This window comes from Salvia hispanica, chromosome 5 (genome assembly GCF_023119035.1).
Source record: "Salvia hispanica cultivar TCC Black 2014 chromosome 5, UniMelb_Shisp_WGS_1.0, whole genome shotgun sequence".
NCBI lineage: Eukaryota > Viridiplantae > Streptophyta > Magnoliopsida > Lamiales > Lamiaceae > Salvia > Salvia hispanica.
In genome coordinates this window covers 1,930,228-1,941,988 of record NC_062969.1, presented here as the reverse complement: position 1 = coordinate 1,941,988, position 11,761 = coordinate 1,930,228, and the positions used below count along the sequence as shown (strand labels likewise).

General features: G+C 30.8%; 1 protein-coding gene across 1 annotated transcript; it reads left to right on the top strand.

Annotated features, from left to right (window-relative positions):
- Positions 1–6,258: 6,258 nt before the first annotated feature.
- LOC125186899 (protein trichome birefringence-like 39) lies at positions 6,259–11,657 on the top strand. Its single transcript, XM_048083386.1, has 5 exons — positions 6,259–6,541; positions 6,627–6,798; positions 10,090–10,265; positions 10,537–10,695; positions 11,140–11,657. The coding sequence occupies exons 1-5, from the start codon at positions 6,270–6,272 to the stop codon at positions 11,426–11,428; spliced, it is 1,068 nt and encodes a 355-aa protein (XP_047939343.1). The 5' UTR covers positions 6,259–6,269; the 3' UTR covers positions 11,429–11,657.
- Positions 11,658–11,761: the final 104 nt, after the last annotated feature.

The window sequence follows — 11,761 nt, the reverse complement described above, 5'->3', positions numbered from 1 at the left end:
ATGCTACTTTGGATAACTTTAATTTTGTTACGAGTGAAATTAAAGTTATAATAAAGTTAGAGACTTATTCTCTAAATATATGGTTATGGTCAATAGATTCTCATTCCTATTGATCAGACGTAATATCAAGACTCTACAGATTACAGAGAATTTGTGAGAGAGTGTTGTCACTTGGAAGACTAATTTCCATACTTCAGAATCATCAACAACATCATGAATCCGAATCCATGTACGCTTCTGCTTATGTTAATCAATCGTATTCGACATATGTGATTTATGTGAATCATTAATTTGATTCCAACATATTTCTCTAACCTCTCTTACTATATCATTTCTTCATCGAAACTTTTCTTTTACTATCAAGATTATTTATCATGAACATAGATAGTATAGAAAATAAATAAAAAGACCCAAAACCCCAATTGTCGTACGGAACTAGTGCGTGCACAACTATGTAACGAGTTGCGCGTGTGATACAATGGTGTATGACACATCCAAAAAGATGCACGCACAACTGTGTAACAAATCGTGCGTGTGATACAATGGTGTATGACACGTTGTGCGTGTTTGTGCGCACACGGATTGGGCGAATTTCGCATACCGTCTAATGCCCTAAGCAATGATGTCATCGGTGATGAGCTCCGGACGTTGCTAAAGTTCAGAGGCGGCTGGTCCCCTTCACATAATTAGTGACAAACATAGTGTCATAAAAAATATGAGAGCCACTTTAATTAATGTAATATAGAACAAAACAAGTGGGACATTCCAAATTTAAAAGCCATCATTTAGTTGCTTAGTGAATAGGCTTCATGATTTTCAGGTTATGCAAATCTATAGAGACTGACTAGCTTGCAGTAATCACAGCAATGGATCATGCCATAATTTTAGGCACAAAAAAGTGAGAGAATATTCCTAGAAATAATGAACTTATTTCCCACTTCTACTTCTTTGTTTTGCCTTCAATAATATGGTTTGTTTTAAATGTTATAATTGAACCATTACCTCATTAGCAAAAAGTGAAGGTGGTTGAAGTTTAAATTAATCTTTAATCTTTAAAAGTTTGCTACCAATCGAGTAATTTTAAGCTAATCTAATCCATAATTGAATACTCCATTTTTTATCCATAGAAATAGAGTAACCCATGATTGAGTTTGCTTCAAGTAGTTGAGTTCCTTTTATTATTTTAAGTTAGGTAAATGTGGCCAATTTGAATTTTTTACAAGCTTATATTATAATTAATGCTATTTTGGGCAGGACAAAAAGATGCTGCCAAATAATTATTGTAGTGTAAGTTGTGAGATTTTATTAATCATGCTTGTTGTAGAAGTGACCTTCGTAACAACTTTGCAAAGGAGCCAATGGGTCATTTTTTCTTTTGGTGGAAATAATTAATTTTATATATAGGTGCATGCAGTCCAATTAAAATTTCTTTATCACTTCATTATTACCCCATAAACGTAACAACTTGTGCCATATTGATGATTGAAATTAGCCTTTTGTTGCTTTAGAAGTAGAAATTGGTTGTAATCATGCTGAAATAATCGAAAAATATTATGAGTGTTCGAAAATCCAAAAGGAATTCTGAAATTGATGGGATGAAGTGCACTTGTAATGTGAATATGATGGTTAATTTATGTCATATTATTAGATTCTCACCTAACTGATTCATCAAATAATAGAGTGGAAAGAAAATATTCCTAGAACTTATGGAGTCGAGTATAACAAAGAAGGTCGCCGATGGTATTAAAAGAGAGATGCAGTACGTGTGACAGGCCGTGGGCGTTACCAGCAAGTAGCAATGAATGAATGACGAAGAATAGAAAATGCAAATCACGAAATATCAATAGAGTACAATTAACTATAAAGAAGTCGTTTTCTGCATGAAGCATAAAGTGCTAATCAAGAATATCAATTAGGGTTCCGTAATTCAGAAAAAGAAAAAGAAAATATTATTAGGATTCTGTCAAAAAAGTGAAATAATGATAAATGTATACAATAATTATGGCTTCTAGTGTTCATAGATGAATGAAATAAATCTATATAGTCGCATTATGTTGACTATAAACTTATTTATAGTAAATATATATCAATCATTAAAATTTAATCAATGTACAAATTAATACTGCTATTCAATTATTCTAGTCTATAATAATTAAAACTCTTAAATTTTAAAAAATACTAATCTATATTTTGAAATATAACTATATTTAACTTCACTCTTGATATAAATCATGCTACAAAATCTCTATATATGCCCCGTTTGGCAAGTGGGCATTACTTGTGAAATCAATTCATTCGAATGTTTATTCCATCGACAAATATAAAATTAGGGTATTAATACTTAAATTTTACTAGTATTTAATAGAGGGTGGACCATTTTAGTTTTCTCAAAAGAAAAGTCCAAACAAGTCGCTTTAATTTATGGGGGAGAAAGCAATAATGGTTACGCAATGCAAGTTTGGGTGAAGATTTTTTGTATTTTAAGATTTTCTTAACATTTCTTAAAACTCATGCCATCAAGAAATGAGACTCCTAATGGCGAACAGAGGGAGTAATAACTAAGGGTACTAAGAATAAGAATGAAAAATAAAAAGAACTTATAAAATTCTTTTGACGTATATATAGTACTCAAACCAAATAAGACGAGCAAACAATTTTCTATAGTAAACGAATCAATTTAAAAGTCAAGAGCAAACAACAACACGGTAATTTACCAATAGTGCATAGTATTGAATGATAATCATGTGATAACTTTTGCCAGACGTTAGGTACATAGTTCCATATTTTATTTTATTGTTATTTAAAAAAAAAAAAGAATAAAGTATAATTTTTTTGGTAATAAAAAAATCTCAAATCATCCGGAAGTGGTGAGGTAGAGTACAAATATGCATACCTTTTATTATGTTAAAGTTTTCATGCATACTTATATAAGTAATAGTGAAATTCGAACCTAAACCTATTACGAATGTCTAATTAAGAACAAATTATTTACACTTATATAACTAATAGTGAATTTCGAACCCTAACCTATTATGAATGTCTACCCCCCACTAGTCACCACTAAACTTTATTGACATTGATATTACCTGCACTACATAATAAATGACATCACATACATAATTTATTAATTAATTGGTGGTAAACTGGTAGTTTAATTGCAATAGTTTGATAATCTGCAGTTAACAAATCAAGCTTGATTATAATTAAAATTAATCCATGCATGCATGTTAATAGCACATGGAAACATGGCTACATCCATCACATGATGTCGGCCATTTCCAATGCTTCGAATTCAAGGCTGCACTCATATTGTTTCTCTATCATCTTTCCATTCACATATTTCAGGTTTTTGATAAATTTCCACATAAATTAATTTCTTGTGATAGTTAATGTTAATTTCTTGTAGAAATTCTAGCTTAGGAGCATTTTATTTTCTTATTGAGTCTTAGGTCTATTAATATACTACATAATAGTATGTGAAATATTAATGAAATGCTACCTAATTAGATTTTATATTGATTTTTAAAATAAAAGAACTAATTTTAGAGAGTGCTTCTTGCTATTTTACCTTTATATATAAAAAATACAAGTAATTTGACAATCATTTCTGACGATGACAGTTTGAAAATTTAGAAATATTGATGGAGACGTAGGAATATAAAATTTGGAGAATTAATATGTAGAAGATTAAGACCTTCATGATGATTAATCAATAAATTATATATTTAAAAGTCGTTTGTCTGGGATATTTAACAAATAAAAGTCTGTAGTATAACATTTTATTTGAGAATTAATGGGTCCCTGAAATCTTGGGGCCAAAAATATCAGATTCACAAATGGAGTGGTTGAATTCTTGCAGTGTTATCTAAGCCCCAGTCAACAAAAGCGACAAAATAAGAAAAATCAAAAGAACAATAGTAATTTTAATTTCCTCAAAAAAAAAATATAGTAGTAAATTGAAGATTTTTGTTTCAATTCATGACTTATTAATTCTCCCCCTATCCCTTTTGTTATCAATGTGACTTCATTTGACTGAAATAAAATTCAAGGTTAATTGTTGAAGATTCAATTTTTATTTTAGATATATTGGTTGAATATTGTTGTACCCTATTTTTGGAATGATGAGTTGCAAAACTAGTATTCCCTATCTGTATAATAAGCCAAAGGAAAAAGTACTTTTTCTAAAGACTAAAGTTATAAATATGAGACATGAAAAAAATCCTGATCTCATGAAGATAAATTGCACAGCTATAAATTTTATCTCATGCCTTTTTAATCACAAAATTTTGACAAATTTATTTAATTGTGACAAAATGGCCTAAATTTTCGATATCAGAAAAAAATGTCCTAAGTCATATTTACAATTATTTTTAAAGATAGGAGATTTGGGAGGAGTATTTTAAAAGCCTAGACATTTCACAATTCGGCCAAAATAAGACTATATAATATAATTAATGAGACGAAAATAGTTCCATAAATACAAGCAGACAATCTGCAATAATACAAATAATTAACAATTTTAAGCAAAGAATTATGTTTTAATTTACTATTTTACGCTATATATTATAATATCATTATCATCATGTGACATTCATTAACTTTTATGTGATTTTTTTGTCTGTCATTATTCAATTTAATCTTCTGACAATGTGCCGATCCATTAAATATATAGTTTTTAATGGTACCAACAATTTCAAATATTTCATAAGATACACAGAATGATTTAACATATTGCATTAATTTGATCTGCTCATTCTTAAAAGCATAATGTCAGAAAAATATTTAAATTAATAAATGCAAGAAAAAGATTGAGTATGCGATTGACAAATCACATGAAATGCCATCTTAATGGCTTCATTTAGTTCAATTTTCTACTTTTTAATACTCGATAATTCATACATAATTATAAACTAGCTGGTGATTAGGAGATAGTAGCTATAGGCATACTCTAAAAAATTACTAGTATAGTAGTGATTAATAATAAATTAGCTGGTGAGCACTGTTGATATAAAAGTATACAAATTGATTAATATATATAAAAACCCAATTTATTATAAAAATTAAAAAGACTAAAAATACTAAGAACTTATAGAGTCAATTCCTTTTAATTTAATTTTGATTTGATACCTTTTACGTATAGCATATATTATTTACTACCAATCTACCATTAATTAACCAAGAAATAAATTGATTAAACGTATACATGACGTTGATAACATCACTTTTTTCTGTTAAAAAGTGATCTTTCATTAAATAAAACAAAGTTTGGAATCCTTTAATTGCTTGCACCTTTCCTAATTGTAGAAAAATGAAAGTGGCTATCTACCAAAAAATCTCAACTTTACATGAATCTGATTCTTACATTGTACTTCAACACACACTATATATTTTTAATTGACTATGATTATCATCTAAATAATAACATTTTATATTAATATTTTAAGCCAAGCTCAACATTTTTAAAGTAAGGCCAAAATTGTAAATTGAGTGAAAAATAATATAGGAATTATGCATGTCACTTTAATTCTATAAACAAGTGAGACCACACCAAAATTTTGATTAGGACAATCGACCTACTCTAAACAATAGGGATTATATTCTTATAGTTTGGTCCATCGCCATCAACTTGCAAACTTACAATTTTTTCTTTTTCGGCCTAAAACAACTTTAGAGATAATGTATTAATTAAAGTGATAAGTCTTAAAGAGAGGATAAATTATTTTAACATAATGTATGGTTAAATCGGAATCCTCTCATCAATCCGGAACAAGATCTGTTGTTTTCGTTTTTGATCCATAACTTCCTATAACATCCAGAACCAGAACCATCTCTCACGAAATTAACCGGATTTTTCTTTCTAGACGAGGATCGATAATTGTTCTTTATAAATATCCACGTGATGACGAATCTCAAACTATTAGATAAAAGTGAAAACGTCTTACCAACTAAATTACGATTCCTCATCAGCTAAGTTGGAGTAAATAGTAATCATACCAACTATCCACATGATGACTGGATCTTAAACTATTGGATAAAAGTGAAAACGTCTTACCAACTAAATTACGATTCCTCATCAGCTAAATTGGAGTAAATAGTAATCATACCAACTCTACCAGTTCGGTTCCGATTCAGAAATTTTGGAACTGTGATCGGCGGTTAACTAACGATTTTGACCCCACCCCCACCCACCCCCTATCCCCCCTACCCCCCTACCCCCGGTATAAGTAGCCTCCATTTCTCATTCAAATTTCCAAACTCCAATTGAAGAAATGGAGATGCTATTACTAGCACTCCTTTTCTTCTTCTCCTCTCTCTCCCAAAATCCCGCCGCCGCGGAGCTCAACACCACCCGCCGCGCCCTCGCCGGCGCCGCCGGCTGCAACATCTTCCGCGGCAAGTGGCTCTACGACCCCTCCTACCCGCTCTACGACTTCTCCAAATGCCCCTTCATCGACGACCAATTCAACTGCCTCAAATACAACCGCCCCGATCGGAGCTACCTCAAGTACCGGTGGCAGCCATCGTCATGCAACTTAGCCAGGTGAAATTCCGTGATTTTTGGCCGGCATTGTTGAGAGATCGGCGGCGATTTTGATTTTGGTTTGAAATTGGAACAAATTTTGCAGCTTTAATGGATTGAATTTTTTGGAGAGGATGAAGGGGAAGAAGATCATGTTTGTTGGCGACTCACTGAGTCTGAACATGTGGGAATCGCTGAGTTGTATGATTCACGCGTGGGTTCCCAACGCGAGGACTTCACTCGTTGAGCGCCAAGGACTGAGTCAACTCACTTTCCTGGTCAGTTTTTTCGGTTTATTTATCCAACCTTTTTTTTTTTTTTTTTTTTTTTTTTTTTTTTTTTTTTTTTTTTTTACTTTTTATCCGTGAAAAATAAAGTAAAAGTAACCGAAGCGAACAGTCAACACAAAGTAATAGTAATAAATAAATAAATTATTAATCTCGTCGCAATATTTTGGCGAACTTGTATAAGACCATGCGTCCATGCCCAATGGTGTGGTCGGGCATGCGCTTACACGTATGCACGTATTTGAGCACGGGTTTTTGAAAACTCAAAATTGTGGATATGTGAGTATTCAAAATGACATTTTTTTACATGATCTTATGACCATCAATCACTATGAGTAAATTGAATAGACATAGGTGGACTTGTTTTTCATTTTACCAAAAATAAACCAACATGGATTAGATACCTATGAATGACTTACAATTTCCTAAATAGAGTATCATCATTTTCATATTCCAATAGAGACTACACCAAATAATATCCAAATATTCATGTGGTTTTATCCTATAAGACAAATATATAATAAAGTACTTACAAAGTATTGTTGTAGCCAACTTTAGATTTAGAATAGAAAAAGGAAAAAGAAAAAAGATTCCAAACTTTAGAATATTATATATATAACTTGATGTTTGAAAAAATAACACAATATTCCAGCTTCCCCTTTTATGATCAAATAGAGGCAAATTACATTTGAAGTCATTTTACACTAAAGCAAATGTAATTTGTTTCTATTTGTCATATACACTCTACTATATTGAGACGATGAGTATTACTTAGTTCAAACAGTATATAAAGATATTACAAAAGGGTAGATTAAAAATCCATCATAAAAGCATTAAAATATGATTGGTTATATATGTTTGACTTTTCATGTCAAAATCAACAAATATACCAAATTGTGTCATCATGAAATTTTTGCATAATTGCGCGTATATGTATCAATCAAGATAACGTAATTTGAATAACAACTGAAAATCAAAATGAAGACTTTATGTGATGAGCTGATGATTATTTTTGAAAAAATTGACAGCCAATAATTGATTTTACCGAACTCCACTTTGTCCAAATCTTTTTAGTTTTTTATAAATAAAGTTCAATATGATTATTAGTAAGAGAGAACCAAATGAATCCTTACACGAGACTTTTTACAAAATTTAATGAATCCAATTAATGCTCAAAATACTATTTAATTGATCTATTAGAATAATTTATTAAAATCTAAAATCTTATTTTTATCGTAAAACTAAAAGTCATCCCCCTCATTAATATTTTGTAACAATTTCAATACAATAAATAGTGGAGTACAATTATTGCGACTGAGTAAGTACATTTAATTAAATTCAATTTTTTAACTTCTGCTTCGATGTTTTTGAGTCGACATTAATGCTGATGTTACTTCTGTTTATTCGAATACAACCCTTCATTTATGACTAAAAAATATAAGAGATTCTGAATATGGTTAGTTTAAAATTCAAATATATTCCCTTTTGAAAATAAAATTTGATAAGAGTTCTATAGTATTGGTGGAGGGGGTCTTTATTTTATTCATTAACATGTAATTTCACTTTGATTAGCAATTTGTAGAGGTTGTGCAATATTTTTGTAGGGATATAATGTTACTATTGAAATAATATACTAGTAGTATTGTATTACACACTATAGTCGTTTTCTAAAATCGAAGCTTTATGTTTGAGTTAGACCCGATATTTTTTTCACTATTATTTATAGAAATAATATTTTTAAGATTATAGCTAATTGAGGTCCAAGCCTAACTATCAACTATCAATCATTAATTCGGAAGCTTGAAATAGAAATTTTGACGACATAAGTTGAAATTACATACTACTCCCTCCGTCCACAAAAAATAGACCACTTTCATTTTTTGCACTCGTTTTGAAAAAATGATAATAAATACTTAAAGTGGAGAGAAAGTAAAGTACGATAGAAAATAATGTAGACAAGCTCAAAACGAGTGCAGAAAATGAAAGTAGTCTATTTTTCTATCGTACTTTACTTTCTCTCCACTTTAAGTATTTATTATCATTTTTCCAAAACGAGTGCAGAAAATGAAAGTAGTCTATTTTTCGTGGACGGAGGGAGTAGTTCTTAATTAAATCTTTTATTATTGTCAAGTGTCAACATAGTTCCACCACACATGGGGGCAACTTGACAATATTGGAATCACCAATGTTCCTAGACATAAGTAAAAGGACTCATATTGAACAAAACAAAAACTAGGATGGGCTATGGCGGATTTAGGTGTGGTAATAAGAGAGGTCACTCTAGCTAATTCGAGCTTCAGAGTTGATGCCGATTCTACGATACATCAATAGTGCCTTTGAAGGGTTGTCAAAGCCTCTAAGTAACTAAGTTCCGAAGTCTAGTAACGACCTTTTCACTGTATTCGATCCCACGAGTTCTATTTTCTGGATCCGCCATCCATTAGCTGATGCAAGTTTAGTAATCCCTTATCCTTCCCACGTAAGTGCTTAGGAGTTTATTAGAGTGTTATTTTTTTAACTCATCAATTAATAATTAGACTCTATTAAGCTATAGATATACTAACACTAACTATTCATTAATCATCTTATTAGTTCATATCTAAAATTCAATTAAGCCCAAAATTAGTGGTCCAGCTCCAGCGTATAGCGTGGTCCATGTGTAGACTTTTTTATTCAAATTTCTTTTCGTTTCTACTTAATTTTATCTTATGTGCAATTAAATAGTACTTGTACGATAAAGGTTAGTTTAATGAATATAATTTGAACCACATATTTTGTCCTATCAAATTGTCCTTTAGAAGAGTTGGATATCAATTGCCCAAATTATTTTTCTTAACGACTTTTAGTAAAATCAACTTTAAGCAAATAATAGTGATAAATGTACATAAATTATGTGTCATATATTTGAATTTTTAAGTACTTTATAAACAAATCGGTTCATTGAATATGTGCATAATTATTTACAAATTAACTGAAAATCATGTATGAAATTATTACAATCAAATATTTTTATTGTTATTTAAAAAAAGTACAATAAAGACAATTTAATAAAAAATAATAAGTTAAATAAATAAATAATATAATTGATTAAAATAAAATAAATTAGGTTCCATTTAAAATCTATACGCATTATATACGAACAATTTATGTACTTTTATCGTTATTCTTTATTCTTGCCAATTATGATGAATTTTCAAATTGCCACATCAATTATTTATTTATTTATTTTGGAAATATAGAAAAATGGTTTTTAAAATAATATTGCATGGGAAACATATTCAGGATTATGGGGTAAAATTGCTATTGTACCGCACCCAATACCTAGTTGACATGGAGACCCAAAACGTGGGTCGGGTCTTGAAGCTTGACTCGATCCGCAGCGGCGACGCATGGCTAGGAATGGACGTTCTGATCTTCAACACGTGGCATTGGTGGACCCACACCGGAAGTTCTCAGCCGTACGTTCTCTCTTTATTGCTTGTGAATTTTTTTTGATTCGATTTAAAGATAGTACTAATAATTACTTAATTTATGAAATTTAATCAAATTCTGATTCGCTTCGTAAGGTTTAAACAAAATTTTGTTTTTTCATAATTGCACCATCATATAAAAAACTATGTTTCAATTAATTTAATTTAAATTTTTTTCATAATTGTACCATCATATAAAAAACTATGTTTCAATTAATTTAATTTAATTTGATTTGATTTGATTTGTATGATTATATAGATGGGATTACATAGAGGAAGGAGGGAAATTATACAAGGATACGAATCGGCTGATAGCATACTACAAAGGGTTGACTACTTGGGCAAGATGGATCAATCGAAACATAGATCCTTCCAAAACCAAAGTCTTTTTTCAAGGAATTTCTCCCACACATTATGAGTAAGAACTTTCTTATTTTTTCACTCTAATTTATTATTCACTCGGTCTCACTTATGAATTAATAAGTACATGTATAAAAATTGGTAGTGGAATATAAGTCACAGTATTACAATGAAATGACATATTTTAAAAATAGAGACATACTGACAGGTTTGACTATAAATCGATATATTTTCCGGTTCAATTCATACAAGAAAATCCAATGAAAAAATTGATTAATCTTGAACCGGAAAACCAACTAGTTTGAACCAGCCACTTGATTGGTTTTTGTCCTCTAAGTATCGTATTTTGACCCGACTAGTGGTTAAACTGATCCGATAGATTGAACCACAAGCCCGTTTAAAACATCAGTCGGGATAAAATGAGCATATTTTAGAATTGTGTAACATCTTTTAATGTATTCACGACTGATCGAAATCTAATCTTTGACCAAAAATATCACAGGGGAAAAGATTGGAATGAGCCAACAAAATCATGTAAAAGTGAGACACAACCATACTTTCAATTGAAGTATCCAGCAAATACACCACCAGCTGCAGTTGTAGTGAACAAAGTATTGAGCAGAATCAAGAAACCTGTTTATTTGCTTGATATCACACTTCTCTCTCAATATAGAAAAGATGCACACCCCAATGTGTATAGCCTCCACAATGGCTTGGACTGCAGCCATTGGTGTCTCCCCGGCCTCCCCGACACATGGAACCAGCTCCTCTACACGGCCCTCATTGGCTGAGGGCTGTGGCCGATGTTTTCGTATCGTGTTTTAGTGTCGTGAGAGTAATTTTATTTCATTGGTTTTGTATTTTGTTGATAGAGGAGAGGAAATTCATTTTCTTTCTTTCTAATTTTATAGCATAGATTTGATGTGAAAGTAATTTAATAAGAATGGTGGTGGTAGTTTGAATGTAAACTAGTTCCTTGTTTTGCCTCAACTGGTGAAATGAAAGGTTACAAATTTATCACTCTGTTTTTATGACTAGTTCCTGAATAGAGGACGACGAACCACAACTCAGCTGATAAACAAAACATAGGTTTGCGTCTCTTGGCAAAAACACAAGAAATAGAG

Coding starts and splice junctions, on each gene's coding strand:
- LOC125186899 (XM_048083386.1), top strand. CDS start 6,270: ATGGAGATGCTATTACTAGCACTCCTTTTCTTCTTCTCCTCTCTCTCC. Junction 10,266..10,536: donor CACACCGGAAGTTCTCAGCC/GTACGTTCTCTC, acceptor ATGATTATATAG/ATGGGATTACATAGAGGAAG. Junction 10,696..11,139: donor ATTTCTCCCACACATTATGA/GTAAGAACTTTC, acceptor AAAATATCACAG/GGGAAAAGATTGGAATGAGC.